The 25,164-nt window shown below is 35.7% G+C and overlaps 1 protein-coding gene across 3 annotated transcripts in view; it reads right to left on the bottom strand.

Moving 5' to 3' along the window:
* The window catches only part of DMD (dystrophin), a 2,141,216-nt gene that overhangs the window by 1,292,577 nt on the left and 823,475 nt on the right, over positions 1-25,164 (bottom strand). For all 3 annotated transcript variants that reach the window (XM_084869361.1, XM_084869360.1, XM_084869362.1), the window contains 2 exons: positions 21,710-21,865; positions 17,863-18,033 (listed from right to left, as the gene is read on the bottom strand). In XM_084869361.1, coding sequence (XP_084725487.1) covers positions 17,863-18,033; positions 21,710-21,865 — 327 coding nt within the window. The remainder of the gene's footprint in view (positions 1-17,862; positions 18,034-21,709; positions 21,866-25,164) is intronic.

Raw genomic sequence — 25,164 nt, 5'->3', positions numbered from 1 at the left:
CAGGCTGGGAGCGGCCAGGCCTGGAGCGGCCGGGACCGGAGCAACCGGGCCCAGAGCAGCCGGGTCGGGTGCGGCCAGGCCTGTAGCAGCAACAGCCAAGTCCAGAGCAACTAGGTCGGGAGTGGCAGTGACCAGACCCGGAGCAGCTGGTTGTGGAACGTACCAGAGCAACAGAGGCCAGGCTCGGAGCAGCCAGGCCCGAAACAGCTCGCTCCTCGCCTGTCCCTGCCCACGGCTGCCTCTCAGACATAGCTGGAAACTTTAGTGGGAACTTGAGGGTCTGCTGAATCAAGTGATGAAGGCTTAGATCTGGATGTGTTCAGTTAGTATAGCGCTGGGGTGTTGATCTGTGAGTGCCTTGGGTGGGGCCTGGATGAGGCTGGTTGACCTATTTGGAAATGTCTTTTGTGTGAAGTGTATCATTGGGCATGTGGAGGTATTATTGATATGAGAAAATGCTAAGTAACAGATTTACTATCTGAAAAGGGATTTACTATCGGGGAAAGGGAGGGAGGAAGAGACTGAACATAAACTGTGCACCTATGGATGAGGACAATGGGGGATGGGGAGGAGGCAGAGGGTGGGGTGGGAACCTGGTGGAGGGGGGAAGAAATGAGGAACCTTTGTAATAATATGAACAATAAAGATTGATTTAAAAAAATATATTCACAATAAAGACAAAATAAATATTTTTTTAAGTAAAAAAAAAAAAAAAAAATTTATCACCATCATAAAACAAGGCAGCAATCACTATGGTGGTTTAGAACTACTATTGCCAAAAGTGATTCACAAAAAATTTACATTCACTATAAAAAAAACCTAGAATTGAGCATTTATATGTGGTATTCAAGAATAAATAGTAATATAATTATTTTATACATGCTATTTTTGGCTAGGAAAAATACTATACTCATTTACTGGATTTTTTATTTTCCCCACAGAAGCACCTATTTTATTTCATTGATGTTTTAATTGCCTTTATTGCATGGTATTTAGAAAAATAAAACCATTTGACCATACTAGTGTGGTGTTGCATAATCAATAAGTGATAATTATAAGTACTACTGCTCTGTTTACTATGAAAGATCATTTAAGGTTTGAAGAACAAGATAAGGGACATTTTTTTTCCAATTTGGTCTTAGAAAAGAGAGAGCAGCCCAGCCTGTGTTCCTCCTCAGTGGTTGAGCATTGACCTATGAACCAGAAGGCTGTGGCCCAACTCCTGGTCAGGGAACATGCCTGGGCCTCAAACTGGATCCCCATTAATGAGTGTGCAGAAGGCAGCCAGTCAATGATTCTCATCATTTATTTTTACTCTCAAAAAAAGTATTTTTAATTAAAAGTATGAGTTGCAAATAATAAGATCTTAGCCTTCAAGAAATATGCCAGTCTTGGTTTTTGAAGATGATACTTAAATTTCAATTAGCCAATGCATCACAGTAGGTGCTTAATAGCCACTCTGTGCTGTGCCATTCACTACCAGAGACAGGAGGTAGTCTTTGCATGCCCTGCCCTAATTTTACCTACAGTGCAGCTTCAGAGAAAAGCTGACACACAATCAAATTTAGTAACATATTAGAAAGAACATAATTTTGGAAAAAGATGAGTCATGGCCACAAAAAGCATGACAGGCTGCAAGACAGAGGTGATAACTTGAAACTGGAATTCACCATAAAGGACCGGATGGTTTGACTTGACTAAAGTACAAAATGATTATAATGTACAAAGATTGGAATAAAAAGCCACCAAAAGGAGAATATGGGCAACTTATTGGAAACAAAACAAATATATTTTATGATGTCTAGAAACCATTTTCCCTTGCTCTAATATTTTCCCACTATAGAAGGACATCTACATTTGCAGATGTACTGATAATTGAATGAAAGGATTAAAATGCAACCATTCTCTCTATAACCTTACTCATTTCTTTCTAAGGGGAGAAAGAACTGAAAATACATGTTCTTTCTTTTAGAAAATATCCAATCCTCAGCACACATGCCTTCTTCTGCTGCCTTGTAGGATTGGGTGTAGGGAGGTTTCTGGAAGGTCTACCCTTCTGAATGGGCAACTTCAAATTCAGTGATTACATTGACTGATATAACTCAGTTTCTTTAGCCTTTTCAGTCACGTAGTAATGTGACATCTTCTAGAGTTGATTTTAAGGCTGAAGAAAATAGCAAAATTATGCACACTCAGTTTTATTTTGACCTATGTTACAGTCATAAACCCAATCCTAGGAGTTTCAACAGTAGCCTAATGGGAACTATATATTTGGCACCAAACTACTAGATTTAATTACTGTGAACTATATACTTGACAACATAAAAAAATCCTCAATGTAAATATAAATTTCCACAAAATCTAACATATTTTTATTTATTTTCCATATATTTAATTTAAAATATTTGATAGCACTAAAGTGAATGGTCAAAATATTAGACATTAGTTTCCATGATTTCAAAGAAACAGATTTGCTTTCTACTTCTTCCTGGCCATATCAATTTTTAAGTGCTATTCCAATTTCCTTTAAAAAGTGAATTCATAGGTTACTTTATTCTAATGACACTGAGGTGTTCATGCAAGGATGGAAAACACATTGTGATTTATTCTTCATATCTATAAGCTAAATCACTTGCCTCAAATTTTTAAATAAATATATTGGGGTGACATTGGCTAATAAGATTATATAGGTTTCAACTGTAAATTTTTTATGATACATGATCTGTATATTGCATTGTGTGCCTACCATCCAAAGTCAAATCATCTTCCTCCCATCACCATATATTTGGCCCCCTTTACCCCTTTCTACCCCCAGCCCTTCCCTCTGGTAACCACTATACTATGGTCTGTGCCTATGAGTTTCAATTTTACATCTCACATATGTGTGAAATCATATGGTTCTTAGCTTTTCTGACTGACTTATTTCACTTAGCATGATATTCTCAAGATACATCCATGTTGTCACAAATGGCAGTGTTTCATTTTTTCTTATGGAAGAGTAGTATTCCATTAGATTTTTTTTAACCAATCATTTATAGAAGGAAACTTTGGTTGTTTCCATTTCTTGACCACAGTGAATAATGCTGCAATGAACACAGGATGCATATATAATTGTAAATATATATTTTCAACTTTTGGGGGGGTAGATACTCAGAAGAGGGCTTGCTGAGACATATGGTAACTCTATTCTTAATTTTTTGAGGAGCCTCCATACAGTTTTCCATAGTGGCTGTACCAGTTGATAATCCTACCAGCAGTGAATGAGGGTTCTTTTTCTCTACAACATCTCCAACACTTGCTATTACTTGTCTAGTTGGTAATAGCAATTTTCAATAGCAATGAAGTTCAGGATTTAGCTATCAGTTCATCCACTTACTTCATGGATGCTGCAGCAGGATGGAAAAACCTGTTCTGTTGGTCTCTGCTGATCATACCATCACATGATAAAAACATTTTTAAACATTTTATTTAAAGGTGAAATGGTATATAATGTTAGATTAATTATCTGGTCCCATCCTATATAATAAAAGGGTAATATGCAAATTGACCCTAAGGGCAGAACAACTGAAACAACTGGTCACTATGATGTGCACTGACCACCAGGAGGCAGACGCTCAATGCTGGAGCTGCCAACTAGTTGTTAGTACACTCCCACCAGGGAGCTCTGCTCAGCCACAAGCTGGGCTGATGGCTGAGAGCACAGTGGCAGTGGCAGGAGCCTCTTCCGCCTCCTCAGCAGTGCTAAGGCTGCCTGAATGATGACTTAGGCCTGCTCCATACAGAAAGTGGGCTGAAGCTGTCAGTCGGACATCCCCCGAGGGCTCCCAGGCTGCCAGAGGGAGGTCTGACTGCCAGAATAAGCCCAATCCCCTGGGAATCAGGCCTAAGGTGGCAGGTGGACAGCCCCCAAGGTGTCCCAGACTGTGAGAGGGCCCAGGCCAGGCTGAGGGACTCCCCACCCCCACCCCGAGTGCACAAATTTTCATGAACTGGGCCTCTAGTAGGAACATATTCACAGATTTTTTTTTCCCCTCACGGGGGCAGAGAAATATAACTCACTTGGGCTTAACTATCTCTCCCACCCATTTCATATTCTCAGAAATACAAAGCCTTTCATGAGCTTTCATGTAATTTGCCAGGGACATAAAGTCTTAGGGTAACTTCTTTATCTGATTCCTAGTATTACTATTTACCACCACCCTTTTATCTCTTAAGTGTCTCCTCTCCCATATATATTATCTTCACTGAAGGCCTCATTTAGTCAAGCATGAACCATAACACCATTTCCATGTATAATACCCCCTTTTATGATGCCACTAAATTCCTATATATTTCAGCTCTTTCTTAATCTGTTATGAAAATCTCTTTAATATGGACAAAGGTTTAACTAACACATCCATAAAAGTTATTTTAAAAGATCACCCTCCCAAATGAATCCTATCTTAGTCAGTATGCATAAATATTACACCATTTCTGGTAAGAAATAGAAAGGAGTTCATTTAGTTTTAGCTACAAAACATATTTATGGGGGGGGGCAGACAAATTACCCCATTATTACAATTTTAAGATGTACATTTGTCACATTTTAAGCGTTCTTAAATTGAAAGGAAACAACTTATATTTACATTTAAGGTGGTGGTATTCATTGTGATTCACAACATATGTAGTTAAATCAATGGTGCATCATACAATTAATATGTCCTAAGTGTGATAAAATATAATATTAATTGTTTTTCCAGTCCCCTACAGTACTCTTGTCATGGCTAGAGGTTTAAAACATATTTTATTATTAGGCTAATGTGGTGGAATAATATAATGATAAATTCAAAAATAACATAAAACATTAAATAGTGAATTTTATGGCAATGTGTACTGATTTTTATTAATATATTGTCTGTTAAAGAAGAATTCCATGAAAGTGGAATGTGCAGAATAGAAATTATAGTTATAACTATAATGACAGTGAATAGTGACTCCAATGGCATTTAACAGATGTTCTATTTTCTAAGTAACAGCTGCTTGATGCATTCATTGTACAAAGTTAATGATCTGCTAGTGTTATTTCACTTCACAGATAAATTACTATGCTCTCTTAAAAAAAAGATGTAATTTTTCATGGGAATGATAGTGTAACAGACTTTAGAAATAAGTAATAGTTCTCATGCTTTTATAGCTAAGAGGAGTGATGAGTTGAGGCAATTATCCAGATAATCTAGGACCAGAGGCCAGATCCTTTAAACTGTGAAAGGTGATTACTTAAAAAAATACAGGGCATGGTTGGCTGAACTGCATGTAGATCTTTTAAGAGTGCTTGTATCACATTATCTAGTGGTTCTCAAACTTCCCTGGCTATTAGAAACCACTGCCACCCTCAGACTAATGAAAAAAAAAAATACCTGGGGGTGGACCCCAAGCACTGTTTGTCTTTTAAAGCTTTCTGAGAACAACTGGCCAAAAAAGAATGACACATTCTGTCCCAAGATTTAAATATGTGGTTGTCCACATTAGAAAGAAATAAGGAAAATCGTCATCATTTGCAGATGGCATTATATTGTACATTAAAAAAACAAACCTTAAGACCCAACAAAAAAACTACTAGATTTAATAAATGAATTAGGCAGTGGAGCAGGATATAAAATTAACATCCAGAAATTCATAGCATTTTTATACACCAATAATGAATTATAGAGAGAGAAAACTAAAAACAAAACAAAACAAAACAAAACAAAAAAAACACATCTATTTACCATTACAACAATAAATATTTATGTAACAATAGAAGAATATAAGAAGAATATAAGAATAATGAATAAACTTAATCAAGGAGTCAAAGACCTGTATTTGGAAAACTACAGGACATTGAAAAAAACTAGATAGAGGAAGATACAAACAAGTGGAAACATATACAGTGTTCATGGATCAGTAGAATTAACATCATTAAAATGTCCATATCACCCAAAGCAATCTATAGATTCACTGCAATCCCTATTAAAATACTAACAACATATTTCACAGATCTAGAACAAATACTCTAAAAAATTTATATGGCACCAAAAAAAAAAAATCCCCCAAATAGCTAGAGCAATCTTGAGAAAGAACAAAGTTGTAGTAATCATAATACTGGATATCAAACTATACTACAAAGCCATTGTAATAAAAATGGCCTGGTACTGGCACAAGAACAGACATATAGATCAATGGACAGAACACAGAACCTGGAAGTTGACCCGCATCATTACACTATATTTACACAGTGGAATACTGTGCAGATGTAAAAAAAAGATCTCTTACCCTTTGAAAAGGAGGCATGACCATACAATGGAATAAAGACAGTCTCTTCAATAAATGGTGTTGGAAAAATTGGACAAGTACATGCAAACAAATGAAACTGAATCACCAACTTATACCATGCACAAGAATAAACTCAAAATGGATAAAATGCTTAAATATAAGATGTGAAACCATTAAAACCCTAGGGGAAAAAAAAACATAAGCAGCAAAATCTCAGACATATCACATAGCAGAATTTCACCAGTACATCTCCTGGGGCAAGAGGAAAAAAAAGGCAAAAATAAACAAATGGGACTACATTAAAATAAAGGCTTCTGAATAGAAAAAAAAAAAGAGAGAAAAAAAAACATCAGTGCCCTGGTCTGTGTGACTCAGTGGGTTGGAGGATCATCCCGTGTACCAAAACATCACTTGTTCGATTCCAGGTCACGGTACTTGCCCAGGTTGGAGGCTCCATACCAAATAGGGGTATGTAGGAGGCATCCAATCCATGTTTCTCTATCATGTCAATGTTTCTTTCTCTCCTTTCCCTTCTATCTCTAAAATCAATTTCAAAAACATTTTTAAAAGAAAAGAAACCATCAGCAAAATGAAAGGGAACCCACTGTATGGGACAATATATTTGCCAATGACACATCTGGAAACGAGATAATTTCCAAAATATATAAAGAACTCATATGGCTTAGCAAAAAGGAAGACAAATAACCCAACTAAAAAATGGGCACAAGACCATAATAGGCACTTCTCCAAAGAGGACATACAGATGGCCAATAGACATGAAAAAATACCCAAGTCACTAATCACCAAAGAGATGCAAATTAAAATGACAATGAGGCATCACCTCATACCTGCCAGAATGCCTACAATGAACAAATCAACAAACCAGTGTTGGTGAGGATGTGGAGAAAAGAGAACCCTAATACAGTGTTGGTGAGAATGCAGACTGGTGCATCCACTATAGAAAACAGTATTGAGTTTTCTCAAAAAATTAAATATGGAGCTGCCATTTGACCTAGTGATCCCACTTTTAGGAATATATCCTAAGAAGTCCAGAACACCAATCAGAAGGAATATGTGCACCCCTATCTTCATTGATAGCAGTCTTACTTATAATAGCTAAGATCTGGAAACATCCAAGCAGCCAAGTGCCCATCAGTAGATGAATGGCTAAAAAAGCTGCGGCACATTTACACAGTGGAATACTATGTAGATGTAAAAAAAAAAAAAAAAAAAAAAAAAGATATTTTACCCTTTTTTAACAGCATGGATGGATGGAATGACCTGGAAAATATTACACTGAGTGAAATAAGTCAGTCAGAGAAAGAAAAATGCCCCATGATCTCATTTATAAGTGTAATCTAATGGACATAATAACATAATGAACTGATGAACAAAATAGGTGCGAGGTTTGGAGGCATTGATCAGACTGACAGATCTCAGAGGGGTGTTGTGGGAAGACAAGAAGTGATTAAGCAAAGAACTTATGTATATACTAGAGGCCCGGTGCATAAAATTCATGCAAGAGTAGGCCTTCCGTGCCCTCCCTCGCCTGGCTGCGGGCACCAGCTTCCCTCTGGCACCTGGGACTCAGGCTTCCTTCGAACCCATGGCTTTGTCTGGAAGGATGTCGAGTCTAATTTCCATATTATGCTTTTATTATTATAGATATGCATAACCAATGGACAGAGACAATAATGTGGTGAAGGCCAGTAGTAGCCCAGGAGCTGGAAGAAGGTGGTAAGGGACAGAAAGTGGGGGACATTTGTAATACTGTCAATAATAGTAAAAGTTTAATAAAGCAAGTCCTGCCACCATCTTGCCTCAACATTTCCTCTGTAGAATGGGAACCACGAAGGTACCTACCCTATGAGGACAACATGTTAAGATACTTAAATTATCATATAGACTCAGGTTTGAATTTAAGCTGGGGCCCTGTCATATCCCACTGAGAGATGCCTCAGTTTCCCCCTCTGAAAAGAGACATAGTTCATTTTCTGACACCCATGGGGGTTATTTTGAGACTCAGCTGCTTCCTATAATGACCCCCATTTGTTAAGCTTTATGTGTGGCAGGCTCTGGGTGTACCTGATTGCTCATCTGAGAAATAGAGCTAATAGGTAGAAAGATTCCAACGGGAGAACATGGATGGAGCTCCCTGCATGGTACCTGGCACCCTGTCCAATGCTAGAAGCCTGGAGCTATGTTGAGCCCTGCTCTTCGGAGTCCTGTTATCACAGTGATTGCTATATTATGCATCTAGCGCTGGTCTTGCACACAGCCAGAGCTCAATAAATGCCCTCTTTGAAATTAAATAAACCTGGCTCTAATCCTGGCTCTAAGGCCTTGGACACCTCATCTTCTCTTTCTGAGCCTTGGTTTGCCACCTGAGAAACAGGCTCACCATGGGTACTGGGCAGGAGTAGTATCCAGCACCCAGCAGAGCCTAAGACTGCAGAGCCAGGATGGCAAGTGTTAGGCTGAGCATTTGTATGTAGGCCCCTGGGTGAAAATGACCTCACTTCCTGACAGGTCAGTAGGTCAACCTACCCTTCAACCTGTGACATGCTTCCCCCACCTATGACCTCACCCTCAGAGTGGCCAGCGGAACCCTGAGGGGTCTGTGAGGTCACCCATTCCGCTCCACAAACCCTCCATTGGGGCAGCAGCCACTGGCTGTCTCTGTCCTGGGGAAGCTTCAGAGACCCTGGAACTTGGGAGCCGTGGTCACCCCAAAGCTCCTGAGAGGGACACGGAGCACTGGGAAACCAACGACACTCCAAGTGCTGAACCCGGGAGGTGAGAACCAGGGGCAGAAGTCTCGTGGGTGTGTGGAGTGTCTTTTACCAATTCCAGGAGGCCCACTGCCACCAGGCCACCATGGTCTTTGGCTGGCTACTGCTCCTGGTGATGGCTCTCTCCCTTGTCACAAGAGGCACCAAGGACCGCATCTTCTATGATCTGACCGAATCCTTGACCTACCCCGGCATCAACAAAGACTGCATGCTGTCCACTCCCTATGAGCACCATGAAGAGCATGTCACCTACAAGCTAATCTCCATCTGCCATTATGGTGAACTGTGTAAGAGGGCCCCAGCCCCTGCATATCACCTGAAGGCTGGGATCACCACAGGCCGGATGCTGCGTGTGCTGCTGCTACTTCAATGACTGTGACCATCTGGAGGACAAGGCCGGTGACTAGTCTAAGGACCCCGCTGCTCCTTGTGCCCTCTGCCCCTCTGTCTCCCTCTTCCCCCATTAAATAGCCAGAGGCCCTAAACAACAAATAAAATATTAATTTAAAAAATTCATTTTTCATAGGAATGATAGTGTAACATACTTTAGATATAAGTAGTAGTTATCATGCAACAATAGCTAAGAGAAGTGATGAGTTAAGACAATTATCCTAACAATCTAGGACCAGAGGCCAGATTTCTTTAAACTGTGAAAGGTGATTGCTTAAAAAAATACAGGGCATGGTTGACTGGACTGCATGTAGATCTTTTAAGACTGCTTGTATCACATTATCTGGTGGTTCTTAAACTTCCCAGATTATTAGAAACCACTACCACCCCTCAGACTAATAAAATCAGAATCTCTGAGGTTGGGCCCCAAGTTCTGGTATTCTTTTAAAGTTGTCTGAGAACCACTGGCAAAACAGAATGACATGTTCTATCCCAAGATTTTATTGGGTGAGTGTCCTTGCATTTTAGAATTGGAGTGGCAGCAGAAGAATAATTAGGGAACTTATCATTGTTCTTCCTCATCCCTGAAAGAAATGGGAAAATCAAATTGGCTTGTTACCTAAGCGGCTAGACATCAGTTATCATGTATTATTTAACAACCTGAATTAAATTCAACATTTTTACATGTTTCTGATTCTCTGGGGCAACTCTTGGCATCCCAAGATTAATGTTAATAATACCTAATTGTCAATTTATGAAAACTGGCAGATGTGAGATATCCAAAAACTGATGGATTTAAAGTATTATAGGACAAATATTATATTTTCTGGAATTATATTTTATCATTTTAATTTTCAGGTAATACTGTTGATATTAAATAGAGTTAATGTAGCTGAATTATTCGTGGTTTTAAAATTTTGATGACTAAATCTAAATTAGAAGTAAATAAAAAAGGTTAAATCAGAAAACTGCTTCGATTAAACTGTTGAAAATTGTATTTTCCAAACATAATGATTATAAATATAAACTTCTACTTAATCACATAATATTTACTTTCCTAATTTGTGCTCAATTCTTGTCAAACAAGTGTGGCAGTAATATGATATTAGAATAGATTTAATTTATCTAATGATTCAACGTGATTGTAAGACATTAATAAGTAATATTTAAAATCTAAAAGGACACCAGTGGCAACTGACTATACACTATACTATGCAATAAATGCACACAGGATTTTCATTTTATTATTTTCATGTAAGTGTATATACTCTGCTCTTTAACCATTGTACATTTTATTCTCATTGTGCATGATAAATACTTTTTTGTTACTTTGAGTAAGATTATCTTAAAATTACTAGAAAATAATATTTATAACAATAATTATAATAGAAAAAAATCTATTGAAGTCAGAGATGGTACTGGATTCTAGTTATAGATTTTCTCTGTACTAGGACTTCAATTTTCTTATCTACAAAATGGAAGTATTTGAGCCCATGGTTGTTCATGTTTCCACTTGTTCTAAAGCCTACCATAAATTTCTATAGCACATCATCATTTTCTCTTCTTTCAAGAAATGTTTTAATTTTGTCTCTTAAATTGCAATTACTCTTATTGAACAGGTGTTTATTGAGCATGTACTTTGTGCAAGATATGATGTTACATGCATGGGAAACACCAAGGAACAAGACAGACATTTTCACTGTCCTTTTGGCAACTGAAATTGTTAAGATCCACTTAGTAGTCGAAGAGAGTAGAAGTTACCAGGATAGCTCAAGGATCTTGTGCAGTACTGATGTGCAAACTTGCCAGGAGCTGGAAATCTCTCCTTGTTTTACCATTTCTTTCCTCTGTTGCTGTTTCTATTCTCTAGACATCAATCAGTGTTTCCCATCTCTAGTCACAGAAATTTGTAAGGTATGAAGGAAGATAATATGTCTGATCGCTTATGGGGTAACAAATGCCACAGATACAATTCCGTTGTGGCATCTCAGTTGTCCAGAACACACAACTAGGAGAGTTCCTTCTTTTAACAATCTTAATATGAATGTCCCCTTCTTTATCACTACTCTGATGGAGGCATGTTGTTTGAATTTATCAATAGTGTGAAAGGGCTACTGGGCTTTAGGAATTTTAAATTAGCATTTAAGTTTAATTTTCAATTCCTACTGTTAAACTTTTATGTTATTATTATAAAAAATCTGTTTCCTGTTATTTTATATTTTAATAAATCTTTATTGTTCAGCTTATTACAGATGTTCCTCCCCCCCTCCCCCCATAGCTCCCCTCCACATACAAGGGAGTACCCATATGACTGTCAGTTGATTTCTCAACAGAAACTATGCAGGCCAGAAGGGAATGGCAAGAAATATTCAAAGTGATGAATAGCAAGAACCTACAACCAAGATTACTCTACCCAGCAAAGCTATCATTTAGAATTGAAGGTCAGATAAAGAGCTTCACAGATAAGAAAAAGCTAAAGAAGTTCATCACTATCAAACCAGGATTTTATGAAATGCTTTAAGAATAGGAAGAAGAAGAATAGGGTAACAATAAAAATTATGAATAGCAAAGTGGCAACAAATACATATCTATCAACAAGGGAATCTATAAATTGAGTCAATAAAAAATATGATGAACAGAATAAACTAGTAAATATAAAAGAATCAGGGGCATATAAAGGGAGTGGACTGGAAATTATTGGGAGGAAGGAGATGTGAGGGGTGCGAGAAGAGACTGGACAAAGATTTTACACCTATGGTTGAGGACAGTGGCGGAGGGAACCGAGTAGATGGGTGCTTCCTGTTATTTTTAAATATTTTATTTCTGCTTCTGAAATATTTGGACTTCGTTTTCAATTTATCAATTCCCCCCACCCCCAACTGCAATCTGGAAGTATGGTCATAAGGTGGGAGATGATAGAACAGTTTTCTTGCCTCTGGCTGTGCCTCCAGCTAACTAATCTGACCAATACCCTAGCTATTTTCAGAACTTCTTCCACTCTTTCCCCATGAGATCAGTAAAAGTCTGACCTGGGATTCCTAAGAGATTATCAAGGTTATAATCCTTAGCAAGTAGACAATAACTGTAAACACCTGAAATTACGATAGTATCTTCTAGAAGAGCTTAGTGCCCTAACATCTGTAGTTTTGAATGTGTAACTAAAGAATTCTGAGTAGAAGGGTAACGAAGATGAGAAAGTCCAGATATGGTACTGGATTCTAATTGACCTTGCCCTGACCTAGCAAAAGAATCCTACAGAGCCAAACTCCAAAGACTCACTTCTGAAGAAGATATGGCAAAAGTCCATGATCAGGCTCATGAGACTGTTCTGCATGGAGGAATGCTGATAGATAAATAGCAACAGAAACTTTTTAGTATGTTTATTATAACAATATTAATAAGGGTGCTTTCTCATTCACTATTCTTCCAATTTTTCTTCTTATATAAAATCAAGAGAAGCCTGCAAATGACTAGTACATTAAAATATTTTAATGACTGTTTTGGTAATGCGGATATTTTGAATCTCATCAGTATAGTTCCTTCCATAACAGTTATTCAAAATGAATACATTCTATAGATCTGATGTACAGTATTGTGCCTCTAGTTAGCATGACTAAATTATACACTTATATCTAATATATTTCAGTGGATAGACCTCATGTTAAGTGTTATAACTATAGAAAAAACATGTTTACTTGTTTGTTTTGTCTTATAGGAAGCTTAGTGCCAAATTTTGAAGCTTTATTCTTCCCTGCTTATTCCACCCACCATGGAATACTGTGAGCATATTTCTGTACAAAATGTCTATTATTTTCCTACTGCAATTTTACCTTTCTCTACTATTTTGATTTATTTATCTTTGACAGTTGAATGTACATGTATGTCTTTGAGCCACATCAAATAATATTTTTTCTGAAGTTAGATCTATAATAAGTATAATTTAAATATAATAAAAATAAAACTGAAAATACTGTATTATAGTCAATATATTTGAAAGTAGCCTATATTTGCGTAAACTAAAGGTAAAATAAACATTTCATTAGTAATTTTATTTTATGTATAAAATATTTTTTATCTAGATACTTAAGTATTTTCAGATTTAAATAATATAATGTTCTTATATCAACAGAATTGGGAGAAATTCAGCGGAAATAAATGAAACAGTTTAAAAAAATAAATTGACTCTATATTCAAAGTTTCTCCAAATCAAAAATACTTGGAATGACTGGCAAATACCTTTAATGTATTGCATGTAAATAAATACTCAATTTATTTTAAAAGACATCTGACATATATCCTTTGAAATGCAGATGACACTAACATTTTGAGTCAAGTTCTCCAACTACCAAGAAAGCATGTGAAATAAGAATGTAATAAGGAGACACAGGGATTTCATATATGAGAGTTTGATTATTTTCATGTTAAAAATTAGAATAATATATATGACTGCTGTAGATCTGTAGGTCACATGTTCTTATTATATGATTATAACTTTTGAAAAAGCTCCAGCACCTTAAAAATGAGATTATTAAAAATTGTGCAATTTAAATGCAAATGTGTATACTTTGCTTTGACCACTAAGAGGTTTCAGAGTGTATAATTAGGATTTTAGTGTTTCAAAAGATCCAGAAGGAGCAATATGTTATTATATAAATAAGACATGCCAGCTTTCTATACTTTTTTCCTGATGGAGCCCAAATTAGTACTGCTCCTTGGTTTTATAGAAAACCAGCCGGATGCAAAAAGCTGACACATCTCCAGACAACTCAAGCCTTCTAACATGACAAGGATAATCTAGAATTATTTGCCACGTTAATTATCTTATAATATTTTAATGATTTTAGGGTGGGGCTAACACAAAAATATCTCTATAGGTACTTATGCAGTGACCTTTAAGGGGAGTTCACATGTGGCATACTTTTATGACTTCATCTCAGTTTTAAATTGGAGCCAATTTTTTAAAATATATTTTATTGACTTTTTTCAGAGAGGAAGAGAAAGGGATAGAGAGTTAGAAACATCAATGAGAGAGAAACATCGATCAGCTGCCTCCTGCACACTCCCTCCTGGGAATGTGCCCACAACCAAGGTACATGTCCTTGACTGGAATTGAACCTGGGACCCTTGAGTCTGCAAGCCAACGCTCTATCCACTGAACCAAACCGGTCCTGGCTGTAGCCAGATTTTTTCAAATTCCTTTCATGTCCAGTTCTATTACGCTGCACCATTACATTGGCATTCCACATTATATTTATAAAGCTATCCCATTGTTAGAGGCTTAATTGTGTCTCAGAAGCATTAATGTAATGAAGTACTATTCTTTGACATGTTTCCTTGTTATGAGCTGAAATAGTGTCCTCCAAAATTTTATGTTGAAGTCCTAACCTCAATATCTCAATATCTCAGAATGTGACTATATTTGGTGATAGGACATTTAAAGAGGTAATTAAGTTAAAATAATATCAGTATAGTAGGCCCTAACCCAATATGACTGGTGTCCTCATTAAGAAAAGTAATTTGGACACAGGTATGCATAGTGGAAAGATCAGATGAAGACATGAGAATATAGCTATTCACAAGCCAGAGGGAGAGGCCTTGGAAGAAACCAACCCTGCTGAAATCCTGATCTACGACAGACCTCCAGCCTCCAGAATTGTGAGAAAATTAATTTCTGTTGTTTAAGCCACCAAATCTGAGGTACTCTGTTACAGCAGACCTAGCAAATGAATGCAGCCATTAAAATTAGCTATGAACAATCAAATATATTGTTCATTTTATTAAGGGAAGGATGACTAACAATGAAACCTGGATCATTTTCATCAATCCTCTACTTTAGGGGTGTCGAACTCAATCAGAGAAGGGGCCAAAATCTAAAATCCAGCCTAAATCGCGGGCCGAATGGTTTACTGAACAGTCATAAACTGACAATGTCATAAACTGACAGCGGAGTGCAGTGATGACAGCGCGGTGCGGGCCACATTGCAAGGCCTGGCGGGCTGGATTTGGCCCGCGGGCCTTGTGTTTGACACATGTGCTCTACTTGTACTACTTGCTCCATGTGCATTTTACTATATTTCATAGTTTAATAGGTCTCTTTCTGGGCTTTTTTGTTTGCTTACCAGTTCTTATGGTGGAAACTGTCATCAGGCATGTGTATGTACAGAGAGACAGATCACGCAGGCTTTTCTCTGCCTTTGTCTTAGGATGTAAAAGACAGGGGTGATACTTGCCAAAAGGAATGTATTCTCTTTTTTCATTTTAGTATAGGAACCAACCATGATTTTAGCAGGACATGTTAGCGACCCAGTTAAAGATCATCTTTTGTTACACTCCCTGGATATGATTATGTGACTAAAATTTGGCAAATGGAATATGAGAAGAGATAGTGCATGGAGTTGTCATAATACATCTTCAAGAAAGAGCTGGCAGTCTTCCAATTCATATTCTCTTTTCCACCCAGAAATTCAAAGAGATAGAAATAAATTTCTATCTTTTTAGAGCCATGGTATTTTTTACTTATTTCTTACAGCAGCCTAGCCTGCACCTAAGTATATGATTATCATTGGTTCAAACTAAATTATCACACAGAAATACAATATTTGATTGGGTGATAAGGAAAAAAATAAGGCCAATGTAATTTTTAACCTGTACTCTCTGTACACTCACTACTATAATGGTAAGTGTATGTATGTATGTATGAACTAATAAATGCAATTCAATATATTATCTCTAACAATAAATCTATTTTGAATAGGAAGAAAGAAATTCATGCACTACTCTTTATTTGAAAAAAATGTAAGTGACAACATTGGATAATCTAGTCTTGTTGAATTATTAAAGACATGCTATTTATGCAGCTTTGCCAGGATGCTGCAGTTTAACACTCCCCAGGGAGCCACTGATCACTGGAGAAAGGGATTGGACAGGGGGAGAATAGACACATGCCCAATAAAATCTGGGTGACATAGAAAAGGTTCTTTTCTGTCAGTCACACCTGGGAACAGGTCACTGGCCAGAGTGTGCATGGCCACTGGAAGTGTAGGAAGATTTGAGATATTTAATCTCCTAATAAAGAGGTTTGCTCTCTTGCTGTGTTGTGCTCCTGGTTTCTCAGAGGCTCTCATGCACCTGTGCCCTGACATTTGCCCACATGGCCCACAGCCATATGGATCCCACACAACAAACTAATGGACTACAACTAGCCTGAACCTAAACTGGACCTACTGTAATATGGAAAGGAAACTTTGGACATTGGCTTTGCTTCTATCTCTGCTGAATCCCAGCTGTATTTCTTACAGGACTGGGTCAAGGGAAATGGTATTTTGCAAACCCAAGCATGTAATTCCAAGCAAATAGAAGTCACTCATTCACCCGTGTGAGCCTCCGAAAACTCTTTTTCTTGATATATCAAAAAGACCTAACCCCCAACACTCAGTGGGCAAAGAGATATCCAATTTCCACCGATAACACTGTGATTCATTTATTTTTAAAATATATTTTATTGATTTTTCACAGAGAGGAAGGGAGAGAGATAGAGAGCTAGAAATGTGGACGAGAGAGAAACATCGACCAGCTGCCTCTTGCATACCCCCCACCGGGGATGCGCCCGCAACCAACTTACATGCCCCTGACCAGAATCGAACCTGGGACCCCTCAATCTGCAGACCAATGCTCTACCACTGAGCCAAACCGGTTCTGGCTGATTTATTTTTTATAAATGCCCCGTGCTCTGGCAAAGTTTAAGGTAAAAACACATCATTAATATCAATTCTTTCCTTTATATCAACATACTTTCTAGGATGAATCAACTGAAAAAAATAAGTTATGAAGACCTTGGTCTTAAATTTAGGGAGTGATAATGTCTGATTGGCTTTCAGAGAAACAGCAAGAATTTCCCAGCTGAGGATTAAAGAAAACACTGTGACCTTTGGTGATGAAAATGATAGGAGCTACACAGACACCTTGAGATTTTCTTTTTTATTGTGACATAAGCCATGAGCTGATCTTGCTTGACCTGCCCATCTCACCTGTCTGCAGTCTGTGTATCCTTGCCCTCTTCTTGGCTGTAGGGTCCATCTGTGAAATCTGTCTTAGTCAAACTAGGGGACATACAATCTCTTCTTTGGACCCACTCTGTGATTAAAAATTCATTTTAAATGACTTATTCATAACCTACCTAATTCTAAACAAGCTTCAGGGAGATTTTTGTTAAAGCTTCCCATTGATTCTATCATGGTTTGAAAGAGTTAAACTACTGATGAAATTTTGAGAAAAGGGAAAATGAAGCAAGATAATACTTTTAATCCAATTTTTGTTGCACGTAATAGTTCCTTATAAAATTATATAATGGTGTGTTTTTGTGCATGTTACAAATAACCTTCAGCCATACCTTTCCCCAGGCAACTTCAGAATCCAAATTACTAGGCATTCCTTCAACTGCTGATCTCTTTGTCAATTCCATATCTGTAGCTGCCAGCCATTCTGTCAAGGCATTCATTTCCTTCCGCATCTTTCGGGACAATTTCAAACATTTTTCCAACTGTTGCTTTCTTTCTGTTACCTGAAAAGAATGATAATAAAATGTAATTGTTTACATTTTTAATTCAGCTTTAGTTATAGCAACTTAATTGGAACTTTAATATTTTTGCCATTTTAAAATAACCTTTTTATTTTTTAATAGTATTTTAGAAGTATATATATATATATATATATATATATATATATATATATATATATATATATTCTGAACATCAGTAATAAAGAAACATAATCTAGGAAAGATTAGGCACTTTTTCCAAAACGTAGTGTTCTGTATCAGGCAGAAAGAAAAGCTAAGATTATTTTTAATGTAAATAATTTATGGCCATTTAAAAAAAATACATAGGTCATATTGAAGATATGGTACATTTATCTTAGAAAACCTTCAATCATTGGTCACAGAGATGCACCAGGTTTACAATTCACTATATGCAAATGAAACTTACTCTTGCAGATAAATCAAAATGAAGAACAAATACTAAGTCTTTTAAGAGGCAACAATATTTGTATAATGTTTACAATGGCTAATGTTATTGTCATTGCATGGGTAAAGAGTTGTACTTTTGCATAAAAACGACATAGAAAATAATTCACTTCCTCTTTAAACATGCTTTTGTCACCTAATGGGGGAAAAATAATAATTCCAAACAAAAATTTCATTCTCACTAATACAGAAAATCATAATGTGATCTGGTGGTCAAGTTCTGTGTTGAAATAAAAAAAGACCGTCAAAATAAAATTGTTTCACATTCTCACATGGAGAAGAGACAAATGTGTATTTTTCCACCGGCTCTGCAGATGTGCCTATATTGTATAAATGTGTAGGTTAGTTTCATAAAAAGTCCAGAATCTATTCCTGATGTGTGTGTGTATTCTACAAGTGAAAATAAGTTTCAAGAATTTAAAGTGCCATAAATCAAAATAAATACCCTAAAACCTCAATATGAATTCCAAATACTCAACAAAATTTGCTAGTTTCTTTAACAGAGGTGTATATAAATTTGAAAAATGTTTTGTTACTGAGGCTACAAAGTCAACTTTTTTAAAACAGATTTTTCCTTCAGGGAAGTAAAAGCATCTGCCCTTTCAACTACAAGGATTTTATTCATGTGTGGGAGAAAAAATATACCTTATGGTGTATTCCTATGATAGTTATTTTTGTATGCACTATTGGTAGAAAGTAATTCTAGATTCAATATTTCAAAGAAATTCTATCTTCCCAGAGCTAATGCATTATTGATTTTTATTTATTCAATTGTGTTTATATCAGCTAAATAGGATTTAATAAAATAGGAAACACTGCCATCTTAAGGAAAGTTGAGTTTTGTATGTTGTGTGTGTTGGTGTGAAGAAGGAATACATTTAAAGAATGCCACTTGCAGAAGAATATTTCAACAGTCACTGTTTCATGAATACCTAAAAATGTGAAGCTAATATAAGTACAGAGGCTTTGAAATTTGAGGCTGATAAGAACATTGCAGTTTAGTATATTTCCATAAAAATCAAAACAAAGCACAGAAAAGTGAATCAAGGAATTATAAATATTATTACATCTGGGTTGTTAGGTGTACTATCTCTCAATGAAATTAAATATAGTTACAGTTAAGCTAAGTCAGTGATAGTAAGCAAATTAATCATGTTTTGTAAAAAAAAAAAAAAAAAGTGCTGTGGACTGAAATGTATGTCCCAAAAATTAATATTGAGCCCAAATCTCCAATGTGACTGTATCTGGTTATAAGATCTTTAGGAATTAGGATAAATGAAATAATAATGTGGGACCCTAATCTGATGTAATTGTGGCCTTATTACAAGAGGAAAAAAGACCTCTCTCTTCTTTCTCTCTCTCTCTTCTCCCCTCACCAGGCCCTCATGTGAGAACTCAATGAGTAGGCTGCTGTCTTCAAGCAAGGAAAAGAGAGAGTCCTCACTAGGCTTGATATTTAATTTCCAGTCTCCAGAACTGTGAGAAAAACATTTTGTTGTTTAATTCACCTAGGTTGTGGCATTTTGTTATTACACTCTGAGGTGAATAATATAAAAAGTAACACATATTGACTCTTGCAAGTACAACCATATAAAATAGAAGGGTTTACCTCTTTTCATATAAAAATAATAATACATTCAGATAACCTCTGTTTCCTCTGATTTTATTAAACAAAACCACTGTTGTTGAAGGAGCTTGGAAGATTTAAATGCAGATGATTTTTCTTTAGAAGGAATACTACAGCATTTTTATAAGATGACATTTCTAAATATTCCCTTTATCACTCATATTTCTAAGTTATTATTTCAAAAACAAATTTCTGTCCTACGTTTTTGCTGTATACTGTCATGCTATTAAAGCGAAGTATGATTTGTTAGTAATGTTTCATTTTGATTTATTGATATTACTAAGTGCCAAATGTCACTTGAATTTTTTAGCTGAGCACCAAAAAAATATTTTAGTTAGCTTAGAGCAATGTAAAATAACAGCATAGCAAAGGCCCGGTCAGTCCTTGATGTTATTTATGAATATTTTTATGAACTATAATTATTTTGAACCATCAAAGCTCTGAATTTGAGGGAAGTGAGGGAACTGTTCTAGACATTGCACAGTTTTGGAAAGAGGAGCTGAAGATATGCAGACATCTTTAACACTGAAATGGACTTGGTCATTAGATTCTGATCAGGACAAAAATATGAAAATAATTTTTGAGAGCCATAGGACTTAACTGGCTCTCTATGCTATCTTATTAATCAAATGCGGTGGATTATGCAATCTTTGACAGAGAGGGAAACAAATTCTGTGGAATACACCAGCTCTATTTCATCTAATGTGGTCTATGTAGAATATGTCAACGTAAGTAGGTACATTCATGTTTTTTTGTTGTTGTTGTTTTGTTTGTTGTTTTTGTTTCTTTGTCTTTTTTTATGTAGACACATTTGTTAATAAAATTTACCAGCCTTTGAATCAGCACATGTATATTTATTTATTTATTTATATATATATATATATATATATATATATATATATATATATATATATATTTTTTTTTATTTTTTTTTCCTTTGAAAAACTTTCCAATATAACACTATTTAATTTTTAATACTAGGCCAAATTCTGAGTGTAAATTTCATGATTTTTTTTAATTCCAAGATGTTTTTAAAGAATATAGTGTAATTTTACTGAAACCAGTTTGGCTCAGTGATAGAGCATCGGTCTGCTGATTGAAAGGTCCCAGGTTCGATTCCGGTCAGGGGCATGTACATTAGTTGTGGGCACATCCCCTGTAGGGGGGGGGGTGCAAGAGACAGCTGGTTGGTGTTTCTCTCTCATCGACGTTTCTAGCTCTCTATTTCCCTCCCTTCCTCTCTGTAAAAAATCAATAAAAATATATATATTTTTTAAAAAAGAAAAAAAAAGACAAATATAGATCAAAGTAACCCTTTTAGAAGAATCTGATGGACCAATAACAATCTCTCTAAGCTTTAAATATTTTAATGTAGACTGGTAGATTTTCATTGATCAATTAAGAATTGCACATGGACTCTATCTCAATCTCTATGTGTATATGTATGAATGCATATATGTATGTATCTATCTATTGAAAGGCATTAAGAATTTTTAAGCTCTCTATTGTACATAATTACTGCATATTGCTTTATGATTTATAAGGAAAGTGGGAAGAAGCCAGTACTTATGGTTTCAGTGCACGTACCTTTGCTCCCAGCTCATTATAATGCAATTTCAAAGCTGTTATTCTTTCATCAAGCTCTTTAGGGTTTTCCGTCTGTTTCTTCTGTACAATCTGACGTCCAGTTTTTATCACCATCTCCACTTCAGACTTCACTTCACTCAGACTTTTATACAAGTTCTAATTTAAAACAAACAAACAAGCAAGAAAAAAAACATAAGAAGCAACAGTGTCTATAACATATTGTTATTAATAAAAAGAAATAGGGGCAGAGATCACCTTAATTGCTATTTCATGTTTATAGTTTTAAGGGGATAAGTTTTGCACCTGTGATCAACATCTAGCTTTTGCATTTCTGTTTATTTCAAGTTCCTATTTGCAATAATATATACACATATAGACATGTATAGTTTAGTTATTCTTACTAAAGTAGGAGTATATCACATATATATTTATTCTTACTAAAGTAAGAGTGCATCATATATATATATATTTTTAATGTTATAGTTATATAATTCTAGTTGTAAGTTTGGAAAAATTCCTTTACTTATTCACAAGGTATTTATGGAGTGCTTACTATATTCCACATAATATTTGAGTGACTAGATATCCAAGACAAACATGTTCAATATTGCTCTCATGGTGTTTATATTTTAGTCGTGATAAAATATCTAAATTTCCAAATTATACTTTTGGTATATTAAATCACAGAGAAGCAAGGAAGGGAATTTTACATATGTTAGATTATACAAAGCTATTTTAATGGGGCTGATCAATTATATATAGACAGATATAAATATGTAATTTAAAACTCACAAATACATCATAACTACAAAGAACACATACATTTCTTCACAAAGTACATTGCCATAACAAAGCTTTGTGGAACAAGTATCATAACTTTGCCTTGCTGTTATTTTCCTGGAAATGTATTGAATATGTGTGCTTGTATGCATACATGCCTGCATAAACATATATAGATATGTATCTATGCATACATGCATATATGATAGTTTACATTATACTTTTGCTGCTTTAATTTGGTCAGGGGTTAAGTCTGAATGATAACTATTTATTTCACTGGTACTAAGAAATAAACTTGCTGGTAGGTAATTGTTTTTATTTTTTTTTTTTGGAATTAGAACAGAAATTGGGTTTGTTGTCTCTTTCCCATTTAAAATCAATGTCTAAAAATGTTTTGTAAGGGCTGAGCAGTTATCTTATTCATTAAGGCTACACACATAATCTATTTCCATCTTAACCCCATCTGATGATTATTTGAAATAAATATTCCTTTATCAATAATTGTGAGTTCTGAGCTTTCCAGATAATTTTCTTTTCTTTGTTTCTTTATTTTTTAACTCATCTTTATTGTTGAAAGTATTACAGATGTCTCCAATAATTTGTTTTCCCCACTGACCCGCCTCCACCCCGTACTTGCCCCTCCCAGGCCTTCACCACACCATTGTCTGTGTCCATGGACTACAAATATATGCACATAAATTCCCCCCATTAATCTCTTCCCACCCACCCACCCACCCCACTCTGCCTTCCCTCTGAGATTCCTCAGTGTGTTCCATGCTTCTGTCTCTGGATCTATTTTGTTCATCAGTTTATTTTGTTCATTATATTCCATATATGAGTGAGATCATATGATAATTATCCTTCTCTGACTGGCTTATTTCACTTAGCATAATACTCTCCAGGTCCCTTCATGCTATTGCAAGTGTTGAGATTTTTTTTTTTTTTAGTTTTTTTTTTTTTTTACAGCCATGTAAGTATTCCATGGTATAAATGTATCATAGCTTTTTTATCCACTCATCTGTTTATGGGCACTTGGGCTGTTTCCAAATTTTAGCTATTGTGATTTACCTTTTTAAACATATATCTTTATTGATTTCAGAGAGGAATGAAGAGGGAAAGAGAGATACAAAAATCAATGATGAGAGAGAATCATTGATCGGCTGCCTCCTGCACGCCCTCTACTGGGGATCAAGCCCACAACCCAAGCATGTACTCTTGACCAGAATTAAACCCAGGACCCTTCAGTCTGCAGGCTTACTCTCTAGCAGTGGTGGGCAAACTCATTAATCAACAGAGCCAAATATCAAGAGTACAACGATTGAAATTTCTTTTGAGAGACAACTTTTTTAAACTTAAACTTCTTCTAATGCCTCTTCTTCAAAATAGACTCGCCCAGGCTGTGGTATTTTGTGGTTCATGGGCTGCAGTTTTCCAACCACGGCTCTAGGGCATGATTTAAATTTTTATTTTACTTTATTTCTATCTTAGACATTATAGACATATCTGGGTATTTAGAAACATTCAAGTTTTTAATTGTCATGCCTGAAATCAACTTTGTGAATTTTGGAATCAGAGATACTTCCAAATTATTTACTCTACAAATTAAAAAAATATATAATTATTTACCTTTATGATAGAGGCACATTCAGAGCAGTAGTATTCATGAACATCATGTTTTCCAATAGGTAGAAAAAACATGTATCACTATTTTAAGAACATAGTCTTTCTATTTATTTGCAGTGATTTTTGTTAACAGAATAAAAATTTATTAAAGGCAAAGGCCATGATTATATTATATGCAATGGAGCATCTTAAGTGTTGCAAAAAAATCTAAAAGTTGTAAGGAAAACACGTCCTTAGGAAAGGACTAGTTGATCTGGTCCTGACATTCAAACCATAACCAGAAATGAATTGAGCAAGCACCTTGAGCTCTCTCCTGTGCACTGAATCAGGGCACAGTCAGAGCTGGGCACCAATCAGGTTGTTTTAAGCTTCTAGTTACTATCAGACAAACTTTATGAGGTACCATTAGAGATCTGTTCCTAGAAGAAAATAAACAATAGCTCTCCCTTTGCAAATATATTTATTCATAACAATGTACTTGGGTCATTTTGCCTTTAATTCTTTGTGCAATATTTAAAAAGACATATGTTCCCATGCATTCCTAACATTATACATCTTATATCAACTAATAACTATACATTATTAAGTTAAAATTTTCTTTTGGGCCCTGATCCATGTTGGAGAGTTATCCCATACACCAAACGATGGTAGGTTGATCCTGGTTGGGGTTTGTGTGGGAGGCAACCAATCCATCCAATCCATGTTTTGATGTTTCTCTTTCACCTCTCTCTCTCTCTCTCTCTCTCTCTCTCTCTCTCTCTCTCTCTCTCTCTCTCTCTCTCTTATCGATTAAAATTATTTTGTTTTCTTTTGGAGCTAAGAATATGTATAATAATTATATCACTAAAATGCAGTCTATATTATAAAATGTTATCACGTGTAAAATTATTCATAATCTTTACAATATATCGATATAAAGCTTTTTGTAAAAATTATATTTCCCATTCATAATGATATGACTAAAATGTACTAAAGTCCTCTTTTTCATTTATGCTATGAAGCAGATGCAGAAACTATCCTTAAAACATAAAGTACTACATATATAAACATTT

The sequence above is a fragment of the Pipistrellus hanaki genome (assembly GCF_964339955.1).
Source record: "Pipistrellus hanaki genome assembly, chromosome: X".
Classification (NCBI taxonomy): domain Eukaryota; kingdom Metazoa; phylum Chordata; class Mammalia; order Chiroptera; family Vespertilionidae; genus Pipistrellus; species Pipistrellus hanaki.
This window is presented reverse-complemented; position numbering and strand designations above follow the sequence as displayed.